The sequence below is a fragment of the Rhinolophus sinicus genome, chromosome 3 (assembly GCF_057876585.1).
Source record: "Rhinolophus sinicus isolate RSI-liver-muscle chromosome 3, RSI-T2T, whole genome shotgun sequence".
In the NCBI taxonomy this organism is placed as follows: Eukaryota; Metazoa; Chordata; class Mammalia; order Chiroptera; family Rhinolophidae; genus Rhinolophus; species Rhinolophus sinicus.
This window is the reverse complement of record NC_142503.1, coordinates 200,040,193-200,058,508: the sequence shown is the minus strand read 5'-3', so window position 1 is coordinate 200,058,508 and position 18,316 is coordinate 200,040,193. Positions and strand designations below refer to the sequence as shown.

General features: G+C 49.9%; 1 protein-coding gene across 3 annotated transcripts in view; it reads left to right on the top strand.

The window, feature by feature from the left end:
• CDC42BPB (CDC42 binding protein kinase beta) overlaps nucleotides 1-18,316 on the top strand; it is a 101,178-nt gene that overhangs the window by 43,755 nt on the left and 39,107 nt on the right. For all 3 annotated transcript variants that reach the window (XR_002138676.3, XM_019747183.3, XM_019747182.3), the window contains exons 3-6: nucleotides 1,446-1,529; nucleotides 5,388-5,483; nucleotides 9,735-9,883; nucleotides 16,731-16,824. Coding sequence is in view for 2 of the 3 variants with exons in the window: in XM_019747183.3 (XP_019602742.3) it covers nucleotides 1,446-1,529; nucleotides 5,388-5,483; nucleotides 9,735-9,883; nucleotides 16,731-16,824 (423 nt within the window). In the remaining variant the exon portion in view is untranslated. The remainder of the gene's footprint in view (nucleotides 1-1,445; nucleotides 1,530-5,387; nucleotides 5,484-9,734; nucleotides 9,884-16,730; nucleotides 16,825-18,316) is intronic.

Genomic DNA, 18,316 nt, shown 5'->3' with positions numbered 1-18,316 from the left:
AGCTCTCCTTTGCCCTTGCTCCCTCTCAGGCTCTTTCATCTTCGTACCCACCCCCAGTGCCCCCGCTGTCACTCCCTGGCCCTGTGGCCTGGGCTTTGCACGCCAGCCTTCCTCAACCAGGCTCTCCGGCCACCCAGCCATTTGTCCAGTCTGGGGTCCCTGTGCATGCTCGCCACTCCTTTCCAGCCATAACTAGAATCTTGGACCCCCACTGCTGCCTCCCTGGGATATTCTCATAACCACACACCTGAAATGTGCCCAGTTTCGGCTTCTGCCACTCTGACGACGCCAAGTGGATCACAGAACTGAGGACACTCTTTATCTGTGCCTGGACTGGAAGTGCTCTTCACAAATGGTTCTGATTGGGTTATGTTTTCCTAATGCCAAGCCAAGGGTCCCATCAGGGTGTGTTTATTGCGGATCCCCACCTTCAAGCCCACGGGAGATTATATTTAATTATGACCGTCATTATAACACAGTCTTTCAAAGTAGACACCTGAGGGTGAGAGGCATGTTATCTAACCCTTCTGAGCCTCGGAGTCCACATCTGTAAAATGTGGGTGTCAAAAATACCAACTGTCAAGAATTGTGATGAGGATTAATTGTGATGAGTGCAGATAAATTGCTTAGTTCAGTTCCTGGCACATGGAAAGTGTTCAGTGCATGGTAGTTTCATGAGTACTTTGGTGATGTTACGGAGAGATACATGTTGTTTAGAAAGCAAGGAAGTAAATAACTTAAGAACTCTTTGTTCCATGCCTGCTATGAGGCTGCCTGCCATTGGTAGCAAAGTTTTGTGGTGGAGACTTAGGCCAATGAATGATTGGTTTAAAGAGGGGAGAAAGTACATGTGATGGTGCAAATATCACATCTGGTGTTGGTGGCAATGGAAGAACACATTCGAGATTTGACAGGGACCAGGATCCAAGAGGACTTCCTGGAAGAGGTGGTATGTGAGTTGTATTTTGAAGAATATGTGTGACAGTCAACACGCTGTGCTAACTGTGTTGAGCACCGTTCTGAGCACATTAAATGAGACGTGAGCGGTAGGCGACTGAGGATCCTGGGCGAGGAGGAATGAGCGTGGTGGGTAGAGCCCGTGAACGCAGGGATGGAAGCTTGGGAGCCACTGACGAATTCTAAAAGTTTTATTATGAAACTTCCGGACACACCCCAAAGTAGAGGATGATGAAACTCTGTTCACCCAGTGCTCAGCACTGGGGTTTTCTGAACTGAGTGGGTGAGATCATTCAAGTTGCAGTGTGGCTAAAATCAAGCTTTTATGCTTAAAAGGGCAAATCTTTATTTACATAGGAAACTACTTTCCTTTGTAGCTCATTTTCCCGGGTTTCCAGGCCGTTAAGATTTCACTGTGGTGATATGCAAATGTGCTGGCCTTTGGTTCCATTAACTACATTTTTGTGAAACTCCCATTTGTGTTCCAGGTTGCTGTTGTCAAAATGAAAAACACTGAACGAATTTATGCCATGAAAATCCTCAACAAGTGGGAAATGCTTAAAAGAGCAGAGGTAAGTGTGGCGTGCTGAAGAAACAAACACGCAAAGAGTTTTCTATGAGTGGCAAGTGAGATGGCTGTGAGGCCCCACAAGTGTGGGCCTGCTCGCGGTGACACAGGACTGCCCCTTGTCCCAGGGTCTGCGCCCGCCCGCCCAGCGCGCCTCCCATGCGCTCTGCCTTCCATGTGCTCTGCTTTGCCTGAGTCTATCGGCCAGATTCGTGTTTCCTGGAGGGCAAAGGAAAGCTTCGTGGGGACTTTAGGCATTTGTCTCAGTTCTCCATAGGTAAAAGCAATGATTGAATGTGGAGTCTACCTAGTAGAGGAATGTTTTTTCATTCCCTCTTAGAGGGGGAATGAAAATTATAAATAAAAGTAGATGATTGCTGCTTGGCAGTCTGCGGTCCTTTTTCTTACTTCTGTGGCCACCCCTGCCACAGCTGTTTCATGCCCTGACCCTATCTCCCCAGCCCCATGAGCAGCCCCTGCTGACACAGGCAAGGCCTGCCAGCGAGCCCAGGCTTCTCCTCTGGGTGCTCCCAGACTCAGCTCCCCGTGCCTCAGCTTCTGTCTTCATCTTCCCATCCCCTCTGGGGGCTCCCCTGAGGCTCTGAGGCTCCCCTGCGCCTCAGAGAGCCAGAACCCTTCCTTTCCAATCTCCATTACTTAGCCTTGTCCTCTCAGCTGACACCCCTGCCAGCATGCACGTAGCGCCTGTCCCATCTGTGGTTGTGTGGCTCACTCTTGCTCCCCGTCACCCCGCAGCTGCTAAGCAGGCCCTTGGTTTCGCAGGCTCTCCCCTCTAGAGTTGGCCTTTTTTGGTTTATAGCCTCCCTCATCCTATCACTGTAAACACCTTGTAATTTTGGGTGGCCCTTTCCTCTTTCGCTCTGGAATTCGTGTCACTGATGATAGCTGCCACCTTGGGCAGATCACAGTACAAACTTTTGGTTTAAGTCTGATCGCTCTTCTGAGCACTGGGTTTTCACTGACCTGGTGGGTAGGTATTCTCCAGCCTCCCACCAGCACGTCTCATCCATCTGTCTGATCACTCTGGCTGTCCTTCCACCCATCCACCGCTTCTTGTCCCTGCTGTGGCACCCAACCCGAGGTCTCATGCCCATTTACTGCTCACTCGTACATGTTGGTTGATTGCATAATGACTATTTTTGTAGTGACCGGCTCTCAAAATGTTAGTGGCCCGTGACTGCCTCAGCCACCGGCATTCCACAGCCTCGTCCTCGCTGCACTCGTCTCGTCCTCTCCTCGCTCACTCTCACTGCCATGTCAGCCAACCTGGGCCCCAGCCATCCTTCGTGTCACCGCTGGCAATTTGCCGAAGGCAGGAAAAATCTATGGGGAAAAGAAGTAGCTACCACTATGTGGAAGTTTGGGGAAAGAAACAGTCGTAGCAAATTCCATTCAGGTTTATGTTTTTATGGGAGTGATTGATTTACGAAAGACAGCTGAGCCATATTTAATATGACTTGTTATGTTAACCTTCGGAGTATGTAAATTTTAAAAAGTATGAAAGTCCTAAGGTTAGGGAGTAGTGATTCTCTCCTTGTGCTAGTTAGTATTTTACCCATATGTCGTGTTGGATGAGGTAGTACACTTTAAGAGTAAATATTGCCTGTTTAATTTAAATCTGGTGACACAGTCCTTTTTAATCAGCATACTCAGGAAAGTCCAAGAATGTCTGCCAACCATGATGCTTATCCTAGAATATACATATAATGGGATATATATCGGGGTGTGTGATGTATATGCAGATACAATATGTATAGAGAGAAAAGCCTGGTTAAAGTACTGTACTCTTTTATTCTTATTTAGTAGGTTTATTTTAAATATGAAACTGACTGCTAAATGTCTTCTTTAAAAGCATGACGTCAGCAAGAAGCAGTGGTAGAAAAGTTGCAAAGCAGTAGAAGTTCATAATTTGTAGCCCAGTAACTTCTAGTTCATAACTTCTAGTTCAGTGTGTTTGGTTTTCAAAAACCAGTACAAGTTCCCGTGCTCTTACAGCAGACCTGCTGGGAAATCCATGTGCGTCCTGCCTGTGGGTCCCCATGTTGGCGGCCCCCATGAAGAGTGGGTGTCACTCTGAATGTTGCTCGGGGAGCATCTCCCCTCAGGAATGGTGTTCCAGGCCCTATAGGTCTGGGCTGGCTGCGGCCCCAGCACCCGGCTTTTCTCTCAGCCGTCCCTTTAGGCCCCGTGATCTGGTGGCCACTGGCTCCGTGGGCATGATGGTTCCAGAATTCATGCACTTTGCAAGCTGAGTTTTGACCATGTAAGTCTAATTAGTAGAATCAGGACACAGTTACCTCAGTCATTTCTTTTTGAAAGAAAGACTTTTTTTTTTAAGTTTAGAATAGAAAAACTTGCAGAAAAAGCAAGTTCTAACGGTTACTGTGAGATTCAAATAAGAGAACAGGTAACATACACTCTGTCTCGTGCCTTGCATGGCAGACACTCCATCAGAGGTATGTTTAGTTTTGCAAGTTTCAAATTTAAGGAGTGAAAATCTTACGTTATGTGCTCAGTATTATAATTATGCCAAAAGAGCCCCTTTGCTGCCTTCCAGTTACTCTGCTCACTATGGGTCACCAGTCTCCTGGCTTCTGTCTTTCTCTACCCCCCAATATCTGCCACTCTGACAACCATCAGCTTGTTCTCTGTGTCTACGGGTCTGTTTCTTATTGTTTTGTTTGTTCATTTATTTTGTTGTTTTAGATTCCACATATAAGTCCAATCATACAATATTTGTCTTTCTCTGACTTATTTCACTCAGCATAATACCCTCTAGGTGCATCCATATTGTCACAAATAGCAGAATTTCATTCTTTTTTATGGCTGAGTAATATTCCGTTGTACATATTAGCACATCTTTATCCGTCTGTCTGTCAGTGGCACCTAGATTGCTTCCATATCTTGGCTGTTGTAAGAAGTGCTGCAGTAAATGTAGGGGTGCATCTGTATCTTTTCAAATTAGTGTTTTTGTTTTCTTTGGATAAATACTGAGAAGTGGAATTGCTGGGTGGTATAGCAGCTCTATTTTTAATTTTTTGAGGAACCGCCGTATTGTTTTCCATAGTGGCTGCCCCAATTTACATTCCCACCAGCGGAACACGACGGTTCTCTTTTCTCCATGTCCTCGCCAGTGATTACTTTTCAATACAGATGCCACCCGTGTATTAAAGCCCTTTTAAAAACCGCATAGCAGTGTCCACAATAGTCTTTCACCGCCTTCCCCAGGCCGTGGTGTGTGGGAGAGCCCTGTGGTGATGGTGCACATCAGTGCAGCGCAGATAAACCACATTTAGAGAAAATAACCAACTCAGATCAGTAAGAAGATGTGTGTCCTGTCCTGCTAGCCGTGGGGCTGCTAAACTGGGGGTCTGTCAGAGGGGCAGACACGTGGGCTGCGCTGAGGAGGCTGGCCTGGTAAAGGCGGCAACGCCGGGTGGGAGGGGCCTGGGGAGCTACTGCTGAACAACCATATCTCGTGAGCCAGGTTTAATCTGTAGTGTTGGCCGTAGAAACGGCCTCTGTGGACAGGGCAGGTGCAGGGCCCCCCTGGAAGTGTGTTGTGGGGGGGTGCGTGGGGGTGGGGTGCAGGTAAGAACAGGGATGCACCCACTTCCAGTTGGTACAGGGGCACCGAGGCCTCGCAGGAGCTGCCTGGGAGGGGTGGGTTGGTGATGGTGCCTCTGGTTCCAGGTGAGGGAGGGAGGCCATGCTCCCTGCGGCCTGGAAGGCAGGTGACACCCCCCAGAGCCTCTCACCAGAGACCCCTCTGTTCAGGACTGTGCTCCGCAGGGTGCTTTTCCAGGTGGAAACACACTGACTTCCTTCTGATTCTTCACAGACTGCTTGCTTCCGAGAAGAACGTGACGTGCTGGTGAACGGTGACTGTCAGTGGATCACCACGCTGCACTATGCATTTCAGGACGAGAATTACCTGGTACGTCTGCGTCGCCAGAGCTTGCAGTGGCATTCGCTGACTTACTTGATTCCTTTGTGCTGTCACTAAAATAATGAGAAGACAAGTGGGAGCTGAGGTTTAAATATATATTTGACTAGATAAAACTAAGGGGTTTGTTTTAATGTAGTGATTGTTACGTGGATTTTTAAAAAATAGAGTTGCGACATTATCGACTTGTTTTTCTCGAATCACTAGATAACCTGATTATTTTGTTCTCTGGGTTTATTAGATGTAAATAAACGGGGGGTTTCGGTATTTTCTATTTTGAATTACACATAAGAATAAGAAGCTGTTGTGGGATTTCAGATGCCAGTCCTGTACACTGAGTGGGGTTTGCTCCTGCTGGGTCTGCAGGCCCCCCAGTAGTGAGCTGGCCTCCAGGAGGCCTCCTGACAGCCTTTGTGTGACTGTCTCCATGTTCTTGTCACCTGTTTAGTCTTCTGATTTGAACTGGGGCTGGATTTCAATATTGACCAACCAGCTTTGACTGACATGCGTGTGTCGATGGCTAGAGAAACGGCACAAGGCATCCAGGCACCGAATGAGTCACAACTGCTTTGTCAGCACTTTAATTCCGAAAATGACTTTCCGGTTTGCCTAAACCTGAAAAGTCCACCTGTGGAGCTCTGGGTGGACAGAGGCCAGCTCAGACCTTGCTCCTCTGGCCAGCGTGTGGTCAGCAGTGGCTACAAGGGGCCTCAAGGGTCACCGCAACCTCAGGGCGGGGACCTGTGCTGTGTTCTCTTTCTCCAACAGTCGACTCGGGAGCTTCTTCTCGGTAACGTGCTCTGTTTGCTCACAACATGCAGCATAGTGTAGGAATTCTTAATCTTAAAGTAATCTCTTTCAAACATTAAATCCCTTAGATTCAAACATGCATGATTAGGTAAAACGGTTTATTTTACTGTTTAGAATTGAAAATAACCATATTTCAACAAATATGAGGGGGCAGCTGGTGTTTATCGAGCATTGGCCCACAGGTTTTCCCAGTCTTGCCAGTGACCCAGTGAGATAGGCTTTCACGAGTTTCATCATGTTATGAAGGGGTGTCTGGGGCAAGGAGAGAAAGTCAGCTGCCCACGGCATCGCAGACGCAGGACGGTGTCAGGACCCGGCCCGGCCTGTGCGGCAGGAGGCGGTGCCCAGTGCCCCTCGGCAGTCAGCAGCGTCCTCGTGCTCTGGGGCATCTCCACGTAAACCCCTTGCTTCCCGGACTGGTGGTGCTGCTCCGAGTGGACTGTCTCCAGTTCATTTCCTGTTTTGATAAGAAGTGCATGAGGTTTCTAAGGAGTGCTAGGCAACACGGGTCTGTCCAGAAGGAAAACAACATTTTTGTCTCTCAGACTTTTCCTGAGGTCAGCATAGCATGTTGCTGTCTGAAACATGAGGCATTACCAGCTTATTCTAATTTGGGACAGTCAGTGAGGAATTCCAGCCTTCTTGTGTTTTTGGAGTTGCCCAATTAGAAGTAACAGTGAAAATTAAGGAGAGAGGAAGGCCAGGGCTCTGGTGCTTTCTAGTATGTGGACCCGGGCCCGTGATGGGTTACAAGGGGGGTGGGGGACCAGGCTTGGCACTCCTCCTGCCACCCACGGTGGTGTATTTAGGCGGTAGCCTTGCGAGGTGACCGTGAGGAAGTACGAGCGCGCGGCCTGAGCGCTGTGCAGGCACGAGTCCACCCTGCGGAGCTCGTTCATGTTAGAGCTTCCAGTGGAGGAGGCCAAATTCGGCATTTCACACAAATGAAACCTGTTTTACCAGTAACTCAAAGGGTGTTGCCTTACTGCCTTAGCTCAGAATCCTACATTACGTGACAGGAAGTCATCAGTGCAGTTCTTACAAGTGAAAAGGTAAAGTTTCTGCTTGTCTGCCTATGAGCCTTTACAGTTCTTGTTTTCCAGGAGCCCGTCCATTACGCTGAGCACAGTGATAATATGGGTTTTGGTTTTCGTTGGAGATTTCTAGGTGGACATGGCAACTGTTGAGGCTCGGCTCGGTACGGTGCTGACTCCTTCCTGCTCTCTTTAGGGCCAAAGACAGTGGCTGTTCATTCTCCTGACCGCCCTCACCCACGTGTGTTCTCTTCTCCAGGTGTCTATACCTGTCTCCTGCCCACTGTCCAGTCCTGCTCTTGTCCCTTCTCCTCCAGTCCATTCTTCACAGGGCGGTCAGAGGAAGCCGTAAAACGTAAATCAGATCGCAGCTCTCCACCTCCACACGGTGGCCTGTGGGGTCTGGCCTCGCCTCGTCCCCGCCTCACCCGTCATGCTCAAGCCGTTGTCACTCTTTTCTTCCAATGGCCACATTCATCCTCCTCTCAGCCTCTTTGCACCCATCCCTTTGTCTGGAGCATGACCCCTGGCCCGTGCCACGGCCATCTTCTGCCTGTCAATCAGGGTCCCACCTGCCAGGTGATGCTGTGCCTACCGTGTGATTCGGTGTTTTTCCCGGCACCTGTGTCTCTGAGGTTACTGTGTTCATCTCCCTGCTTCCTATGGTGTCTCTCCCTCCTCCATGTCAGCTCTGTAGAGGACGTACCTGTCGCCTAAAGGGGTGCTAGCAAGTTCATTACTCAGAGAATGAGCCAGTGAACACCCTTTGAGAGCCTTCTGTGTAACGGTGTGGGGGAGACAAAACGATTAACCCGGGACTCCTGCTCTTAAAGCTCACTGTTCCTGGAAGGGACAGGCCACAGTGCTGTGAGGCCGGGCGGCGGCCTGGCTGAGGCTGGCCTTGGGGCGGGGGGCACGGAGATCCAGGAAGGCTTCTCAGACAAGGGGTTGGTGTGGTAAGTCTTGCAAGCTGAGTTCTGAGGCAGGATGAGAGGGTTTGTTGGGAAGACATTGTGTGTGAGAACAGGGACCTGATGTGAAAGCTTGCCTTCCTTCCTCAGACAAACCCGACTGAATGGTGTTTAGTTTCCTTTCTTAGGAGATGCTACAGCATCGTGTTTAAGATGGGCCTGGAGCCGACGGCGTGGGTTCAAAGCCTAGCTCTGTCGCTTGCTAGCTGGGTGACTTTGGTCATGTCATCAAGCCTGGTCCCGTCACTTGTAAAGTGGGATAGTACCTGTGAGGAGGGCGATCTGAGGATTAGCAGATAGTGGGGTCACGGAGCATGCTGGCTGCTGGCTGAGTGGGGCGGTGATTATCAGGGCCTCAGTAAACAGCGAATGATCGTTTCTTGGGCAGTGGTATTTCCTGTGTTGATTATTTAAAAGTTAACAAGTAAACTACTCAGGCCAGAACGTGAATCTCTGAAAGGAAACTGGTATCAAGGCAGGTGGTTCCTAAGAGCTGTGACAGTCTCACCCGTCCAGGCCCCTCTGACCAGGGAGATGCCCGGCTCGGGGTGTCTGCAGCCCCCAGGTCCCTCTGACCAGGGAGATGCCCAGCTTGGGGTGTCCGCAGCCCCCAGGCCCCTCTGACCAGGGAGATGCCCGGCTCGGGGTGTCCGCAGCCCCCAGGCCCCTCTGACCAGGGAGATGCCCGGCTCGGGGTGTCCGCAGCCCCGAGGCCCCTCTGACCAGGGAGATGCCCGGCTTGGGGTGTCCGCAGCCCCCAGGCCCCTCTGACCAGGGAGATGCCCGGCTCGGGGTGTCTGCAGCCCCCGGGCTCCCTTTATCACAGCCTTCAAAGTGCAGGGGCAGGTGGGCTCTGAGTGACGGTACTGGCTCAATCTTCTGGCAGAGCACGCCCAACACCTTTGGGCATTCCCCTCTCATTGCTTTAAGTTTTGCTTAAGCCATAGATTTTCTGATACTTTTCAGCTCGTTCATGATGCCATCTTGTAAGAGCTGCAAGTTTGGGGTGACTTTAGATAATTCACCTCCCTTTTCTGGTCTGGTGTCTTCTTCCGGTGACACGACAGCCTGGGGAGTTATTTTTAAACCCCGTAGAAGTTGATGGACTTTGCACTGTGCGTCACTTTGGGCCACGAGCTTTTGGAATGCCTCCTTCAACGCTGAGCCCTTCAGTCATTGCCGTTGCTTAAGTCCATTATTTGTTGAAGTTTGTTCTCTGCCACATGCGTGGCGTAGAACCATAACCGTGTTCTAATGGGCCAGGGTGCATGTTCTCAGAGGGGACATCCTGAGTGACAGGAGCCACCAGGAAGCCACCTGAGCAGCCCTGAGGTCAGAGGATGTCGCACTGGCAGTGGGGCCTCTGCCTGTCAGGGCTAGTGGGGACTAAACGTTGTGTTCTCTCCCCTTCTCTCCCCGGCTTGCAGTACTTGGTCATGGATTACTATGTGGGTGGTGACTTACTGACTCTACTCAGTAAGTTTGAAGACAAGCTTCCAGAAGACATGGCAAGATTCTACATTGGAGAGATGGTGCTGGCCATTGATTCTATCCACCAGCTTCATTACGTGCACAGGTAATCGCCTTCTTACATACTGCGTGGAAACCACACTTTATGTGTTAAAGTGGTCCTTTCAGGGTCTGAGGCATAGGCTTCCAGAATAGTCACACACTTAGCAAGACCTCACTTGGAGCTGCTGCCCTGCAGAGCAGCTTCCCCAGGTCACCGCCTTCAAGCCCCCGCACCGGTGACGGTTGTCATGTCTAATTGTTGCCAGCTGAAGCCTTGTCCTATGGCATTACCGGACATGAGCTCACTACCTCCCCTGCGTGCCCCCAGAGCTCGTGCGGGTCCCCATCCCACTGTGTCTCCACTTCCCTGTTTCACACCAACCCAAGGGCCCATGGCTCGATCACCCCACAAAACACTCAGCCAAGGAAGATGGGGTTGAGGAGAGGGGCTCATGCCACAGCAACTTGAGTAAGAGTGTGATGCCCCTTGAGGAGTGTTGTGTGGGTCGAAATGGGAGGCAGGTCCCCCTGCTGCTTGCCCTGTCCCCTCTGCTGTGCCCGCCCTCTTGCTGGGAGGACAGTGGCCTTAGCCTCAGCTGGCCTGGACCTTTGCATCCATCTCCTCCTGCTGTTTATTTAAAACAACTGTTCAGACCTGTGGGGTTTTTTTGTTTGTTTTGTTTTTTAATTTAAAGTAATTTCACATCAGTAGTTTTAAACAGTTAAATAGTTCTATAGGGTTTATAAGAAAACATGGGTCTCCAGCCCTCCCCGCCCTGGTTCCACTTGCCACAGGTAACTGTTGTCAACATTTTAAGCTGTTACTTCTGCTGTTTACCTTCGTATTTCTAAATGCCAGGCTTCGGTTGCTATTTTCTTTTTTGTAGGGTAGGGAGGTTTATATCACATGTATTAAAATGGAGATTTCACCTTTGACATAAGTACCTCTCTCACCCCTCTCCCCAGCAGGTACTCGCCATCCTCCTCCTCCCATGTGGTCCCAATTAGTGAAATACTACCTTTCGGTTAAATCAGTGTTCGGTGTTTGTTTATGATACAACTGTGTAACTGTTACAGACGAGCCTTGTAGTATAAATAGTTACACTTTTTTATATAAATTTTCATTTCCTCTGGGGTTCATAATTGCCCCGTTTTTTCATTAGCCTACTTTTTTTTGTAGCTGCCACTAATTTGTTGAAGTTTGCCATTATTTGTTGACATGAGCAGACAGTAAAGCTGTGTACGTCCAGACGTGTCTCAGGTCTCCTCAGTCCCCCTTGTCTCCCTGCCCTTCTGGACTGTTCTCATCCTGACATCTCTTCTCCCTCCTACCTCCCTGAGTCACGTGGTGTCTTAGTTTATTCTTTTGATTTGGTAGCACTTATCCCCCAGTATTTCTGGGAGAAGAGGTGTGTGAGACCCTTGTTTTGAGATCCGTAACTTAATCCCATCCACTACCTGAGTGATAGGTTATCCAGTTGGCCATTTTCGATTGGAAGTCACCATCCTCCTAGCACTGTGGAAGTGTCTGCTCCTGTGCCCTCCCCCTTCATGTGGCCATTGAGAGCTTTGTGGCCATTGGGATTCCCTGGGCATGCACTGTGGTCGGTCGCTGACCCCACTCGGCCCCAGTGGCCCCTCTGGCCCTGCCTCTGCAGCCTGTCAGGAGATCTTCTGGGCAGAGGCACTTCCTGCCCTGAGGGTAGGGATGGCGCCCAGCCGCCCGCTGGCCCAGTGTTACAGTAACAGCTGCACAGGGAGGAAACTGAGGCCCAGCGAGATGGAACAACCTGCCTTGGGCTATGTGCTCCTGTCTAGGTCACCGTGCCCCGGGTCCCCTGTCACAGAGTGAGTCAAGGGAACCGCCCCTAAACAACAGTTGCTTCTTGGAAGGTGATGAGGTTTGGGACAGTGGTTTCCTCTTCTTCACATATTCTTAGTGTAGTTATGTCTGCTTTTATAACGGTGGTTGTAATAGTTTTCTTTCTCCCTTTCTTTCTTTCGTCCTTCCTTCCTTCCTTCCTTCCTTCCTTCCTTCCTTCCTTCCTTCCTTCCTTCCTTCCTTCTGTCTTTCTTTCTTTCTGGAGGGTACAAGTCCCAGTGGCCCATGCAGGGATCGAACAGGCAACCTTAGTGTTATCCACACCACGCTCTAACTGAGTTAATCGGCTACCCCAATAGTATTTTTTTTTAATTGGGGAGTATTGGGGAACAGTGTGTTTCTCCAGGGCCCATCAGCTCCAAGTCATTGTCCTTCAATCTAGTTGTGGAGGGCGCACCTCAGCTCCAAGTCCAGTGGCCGTTTTCAATCTTTAGTTGTAGGGGGCGCAGCCCACCATCCCATGCGGGAATTGAACCGGCAACCTTGTTGCTGAGAGTTCGCTCTCTAATCAGCTGAGCCGTCCGGCCGCCCCTCCAGAAGCTCAGTGGTGCTCGTTGTCTTCATTCTAGTTGTGCGGCTCACTGGCCCATGTGGGAATCGAACTGGCAACCCTGTTGTTCAGAGCTCATGTTCTAACCAACTGAGCCATCCGGCCACCCCTACCCCAGTAATTTTTAACATTAGACGTCACACTCTGTCTTCTTGACAGAGGTGTCCCTAGTTCACGTCAGAGGGATCAGTGTCTTTATATTTGTCACACATCTCCAGGGAAATTAATTTGACCACCTTTGTAATAGTTTAATATTTTCCTATTTTCCCCTAATTTGAAAGCTTTCTCCTCATTTTCTTAATTGGCTGTGTAGAAGCTTTTCTCTGTCATTTCACCTCCAGGCATAGCAGGAGACATTAAAATACATAATTCAAAAACTTTTTTCCTTAAAAATTAACTCAGTATTCAGCTTAAGTGCTTGAATGACCCAGGCTAAAAACAGAAAGATTGCATTTTTGCTAGAAAGTTCATACAGATTTTATAGGAAGTCAGTCCTACCCCAGTCTCAGGCAGGTACCTTGTAAGTTGAAACTGTACATTTGGTGGGGCTGGAAGTGAGTTTTGTCAGCACGAGCGTGCTACCACTGATGGATTTAACAAGCATGGTTCTGACTAGAACTTTGGGCCCCTTTCCTGGGGTTGGATGTGGGCCCTGGCGACTAAGGGCAGTCCTGGGGCGTCGGCAGGCAGACAGCTGCGAACTGAGAAGTACGGTGTGTGCGGGAAGCAGTGGGCACTAGGACCGCACGGGGGCACAGCCCATTGCTAAGGGGTCAGTTAGGCACATCAGCAAAGGCCTAGAAAGATACATAGGATTGCAGACGGAGACAGTCGCCTCCCCAAGAGAGAAGAGAGTACATCTGCGCAAAGAATTAAGAACAGGTACAATTTTAAGAGGCGCTATATTCAGAGAACAAAGAAGGCCTTGGACAAAATAGAAAGCTGAGGAGAAGATGTGGAAGATAAAGCAGAGGAACTCCAATGAAGATGGGGAGCTGGGGAGAGGGCAGCTGCTCAGAGTGGCTCTGCCCATCTGTGCGGCACTGGGCACCACGCCTGACCCACCACCGAACCCATTTGCTGGGTTTGCAGCAGAAGTTCCGCAGGGGTGAGGTTGGAAGTTGATGCTGACTGATCACTCGGAGACGGTACAGCGATGGACGGAATAGGCTCCCTTTTCAGTGTGTTGGGAAGACAGGGAAAGGAAAAGCAGGCTGCATTCCGTCCATGGCCATGAACTGCCCCCGTACCACTGTTTGGGACCAGAGTCACAGCAGGTGTGAGAGAAAAAGGCCCTTGTGGGTGACTGGAGCTGCTGCTTAGCTATGTGCCGACTCTGAAAATGCTGCCGCCACTGGGTTTTGGAGGGAGAATGAGCGAGTTGGTCCCAAGCCTGATGGTGACCCACCAGGACCATCAGCTCTTGGATTGGCTGCAGTCTTGGTATGGGGACCACCTGCCCAGCTAAGAAGTGCTGCTGGTCAGAGCTCTGGGTCAGTCCTGCACTGGGCCTCCAGTGGTGCTCTGCCCAGAGGCCTTTCTTTGTAACGTCCCTGCTTACAAATAGCCAATTCGCAGGAAAAAATATATATTGGTGGTATTATGTTTTCAATATAGAATCACACTGCACAGATACCCCAATGCCACTCAAAAAACAAAAGTACTGCAAGCAGATGTTAGCAACTGAACTGCCCTGGGAGATATAAAAAAGGAGGGGGCAGCCTTGCTGGGGCAGCTTCCCTGCGGGCTTCTCAGAGTCAGGTCGTGAGAAGAGGACGATGGGTTTGTCCTGCAGGGCCAGTGGGTGCTTCCTCCTGCACCAGCAGCAGTCGGGAGAGACAAGACACTTTTAAGATCATGCAGATATCCTCTCCTTTTCAGAATTTCCCCCTAGATTTAGTATGCATTGGCGATTTTTGCCCGGGACAAGCGTTACCATGATGGTTGCAGAGAGACTGCCAGACTTCAGGCCCTCCACATGGAAGCACCTCCCTTCACTCCTGTCGGTCTGCTGATTATCAGTAGGGTACATGCATCCTGTTTTCTCCTATTTTCTAATTTGTCACTCTCTTCTTTCCTTTTCGTGCTCATGTCCCATTTGGCCAGTGGAAGCCCCTTCTGCCTAACTTCCCTGTTTGTGACAAGTCCTCAGGTTTGAATTGCCTTAGTTTCTGGCTCATCTCGTACCTTCTCTGCCCCACTCACTCATTTCTCAGAGGAACTGGTGGGTAGTGGTTTTAAAGACCAAGATCTGGGTGCTGGGGGTACTCATTACTACAGGGGTTTCTAGACCCCTTCAGTGGGCAGGGCTGGTAGGATATCTTAGGTCTACATGCACACATATCCACGTGCACCTGTACCTCACTTGGGAATCATGAGTTCACCTCCGCCTGGCTCCTATTGCACATTTTTGTCCCTCTCCTATAGTGACACTGCTGGCTCTCAGGGACACCAGCACGGACTCGTTTGCCCAGTCCTGTCGTATGTCTGAAATAGCTTCAGACTTGCTCTGCCCACATGCTACTGAAAAGGTTTCAGGATTTGTTTGCAGTCCCCCTCCCCCCATTTATTCTTATTTAAAGTACAAGCAATGAATCTGATTTTGTCTTTAGTTAAAAGGTTCTCTTGTTGTTCCAACACCAACTGATTTGTGTCTTCACCCCATCGATTTGAGATAACATCTTTATCATATACTCAATTTCTTTATGTAGTTGGGCTGTTTCTGGCCATTCAGTTCTATTCTGTTGTCTTTCTGTCTCTCCAGGCACTAGGACCATCTGCTTTAATTATGGAGGCTTAAAGTCACGTGGGGTAGTCCCCCCATCACACCTCTTTCTCTTCAGTGTTTTCTATCTATTCTCACATGTTAATTGTTCCATATAAATTTCAGTATCAATTTGTCTGGCTCCAAAAAACAGGACGTTGAATTCTTTTTTCTTTTTTTTTAAATTTGATGCCCAACTCCCCCCAGCCTGTAGATTCAGGTCTTTTTGTTGTTGTTCTGGAAAGGTCCCTCAGATTATAATTTCAGATATTACTTATGTTTATTTTGACCTCGTCAAAGATTCCAGTTATGTGTATGTTGGGCCTGCTTTGCCTGTCTTCCATTTCAGTCTCCAGTTACTTTCTCTCTGACCCGTTTTCTTTCTTTCTTTGTCTCATTTTTGCTCTTCTAGATCTTTTCCTTCAATGTCTTTCATTAGATTTGTATTTGAATTTATTCTTCTTTGGGCAACTTGTAACTTAGTCTTTATTTCTTCTGTACTTCCCTGAGTTAAATCAACTCTTCATTTCTTCCTCGTTTTGTCTAGTTCTGTTCCTAGTTTTTGTTTTTCTGACTCATTGATGGGTTGTTTTGTTTATTATATTCCTGACTGTTTGTTTAAGGATATTTTGGTTTAGAGTGCTGTGCTACAGTTCTTTTTTGCTTTGGTTCTTTTTTGCTTTGGGGGTCTTTTTTGGGTAGAATTCTCATCTTTTGTTCACATATGTTTGTGAGGCTCATCACGTTGCTGGGAGTAGTAGATCATTTGTTTCCATTGAGGTGTCACGTTCCGTCACATGAGGCCAGCCCCGCTTGTCGTCCGTTCTCCTGTAGTGGACAGTACATGAATTCTATCTTTTGGCTCCTACGAGCTGTGCGGCTGGGAACATACTTGAACTCCCCTTGGTGAACATCCTTTTAAGTGTGTTCCCTTTCGTGCTGTCCAATCTTATAAGCTTTTGTGCCAGGAAGGAGGGTAGTGCTTCTACGTCCACTCCACCACCCACCCTCTGCCCAGTGTTACAGGTACAGAACAGCAGGTGAGACAGACCCGAGATGACTTCCTGCCCTCACTTGCTGCTCCATCACTGGGCATGTTACTCAATTCGTAGGCCTCCGTGTCTGTGACTATAAAGTACAATATGAGGGTGCATGGTGGTTTGCTAGCCTGCAGCGGTCTCGGCCCACATCTTCACCCGACTCTTATTCCTCAAGTCTCTGCTCAGGTGTCTCCTCCTCAGTGGGAAGGGCCACCTGACTCCCTCCACGCATCCCGCTCTAGCCCTTGACTTTGTTTTCTCTTTCTTCCTATTTCATCATAGCACTTACCACATGGGTTGTGCTCTGTGTTACTGAGACCACATGCATATTTGTGCATTTGCACGTTTGTTTCCTGACACCTCAGCTAGTGTGAAGCTTTGTGGAGGGGGGGCAGCATCTGTTGTGGGCCTGGGGTCGGGAGCAGCGCCTGGCACAAAGGATATGCTAGGAAGCGTGTCAGTGGTGGAGGGTGGATGGGAACAGTAGTGGTGACTCGTCAGGTTAGCGGGCGACGGGCTGATGCACGGGAACAAGTGGTGGTGGTGACTTGCTGCTAAATCAGGGCCGGGAGAAGCTTCCAGATCGTTATTGTGGATCTTCTACTAGTGAAGGGCTTTGACCCACCCAGCGTGTCGCATGGCAATGGCTAATTTCTGTATTTGTTTTACTAACAGAGACATTAAACCTGACAATGTCCTCTTGGATGTGAACGGTCACATTCGCCTGGCCGACTTTGGATCATGTCTGAAGATGAATGACGATGGAACTGTAGGTATTTTTAATAGAGATTTCCCATATGGTTTTGGGTTTTCCTTGCAATTAGAAGGGACTTACAATTTCAGTTTGAGGTACAATTGAGAAACCAAGTTTGTTAATGCGAATTAAGACAAATCCATTTAGGAGACAGTTTTTACCTTTAAAAGATCTCTGTTGCTTTTTAAGTTTACAGAAGTAACACCTGTGCCTTCTAAAAAGGGGGGTGTGGGTTTGCTCCACTCCCCATGGCAGATGGCACTGAGGCAGCTCTGGGCCCTTCCTGAAAACGCCCTGTACACGCTGGTCAGGTGGACAGACAGTGGCTGTAGCAGGACACCCTCCCCCTGTGGGTGGAGAACTTCCTGTCTGTCAGTTGTAGACCTAGAAATGGGGTCCTTGATGCTGACACCCATGGCAGAGCAGGAGACGCCCTGAGCGGCCATCGCTGGGAGACCTGGGCTTGGGCCTTGGTCACCAGCATTGGGCTGAGTGGCCTCAGTGGGGCCACTCACTCCGAGTCCCATCCCTCAGCTCCTTCCCGCGAATTGCTTTCCATGACTGGGGTACCACCTGCATTCTCCTGCGGCCACTGTCACGGTTTTTGGTCTTGGATGTTGGGAGACATTTCTTCTTTAAAGCCTGCACTTAGCACCCACGAAGGCTGAGTAACCTGCTTCTTCAGAGGCAGCAGTGCCCGCCTTTCCTGCTGCGCGTTCTCAGGCAGCAGTAAGAGAGCCCTAGACCTGCCATCAGCAGACAGTGTTTTAAAGGAGTGGGGCGATTGACTCACGTCGTCGCCGCAAAGCCAGTCCCCTCATTTTGGAGCGTCTTGCCCACATACTGATTCATTGCTAGATTGGCGCTGTCCTTATCTCCCGTATTCTGATGACACCGAGAGCATTGGTTACCTTTCTTGCCTACATGGCGCTCCCGTCCCATGTGGACACTCACCTGAGTCATCACCAAACAGCCCAGTGTCCCCACTGTCCCCTGTAGAGCTCTTGCAGCTGGGCCGACAGGTGCAGAGTAGTGGCCCCGAACAGGGGCCATGATGCAGGCAGAGCTCCCTGACTCACCCACTGACTCCGGGGTGCTGCTTTGTCCCCCTGATGCTCTTCTCAGACGTGACCTGGGGGAGAACCTTCCCCGACAGGCCTTGTGCGACTTGTCCCCGCCTCCTGCCTGCCTGCTGACCTGCGGAGCCCTGCTCTGCCCATGCTCGGCCCCGGGCGGATTGCCCTCGCTGAGCGCAGCTGCCTGCACAGGCGGTACCATGTCCCGGCCCGTCGGAGCTGAGGAGCGCTTCTTCCCTGTGCAGGCCCCTTAGCCTCCTGGTGCCCTCTGGGCAATGCATCAGCACCCAGCTGGTGCTGGACCAGCTTCCAGCCCCTCCCACGGGGAGACTGAAGGCTAGGCCATGGCTGGGCAGCCTTAGCATCCCCCCAGGAGCAGCTTAGAATCTCTACTTTGCAAGAGCCCAGGGGGTCTCTGTGCACATGACAGT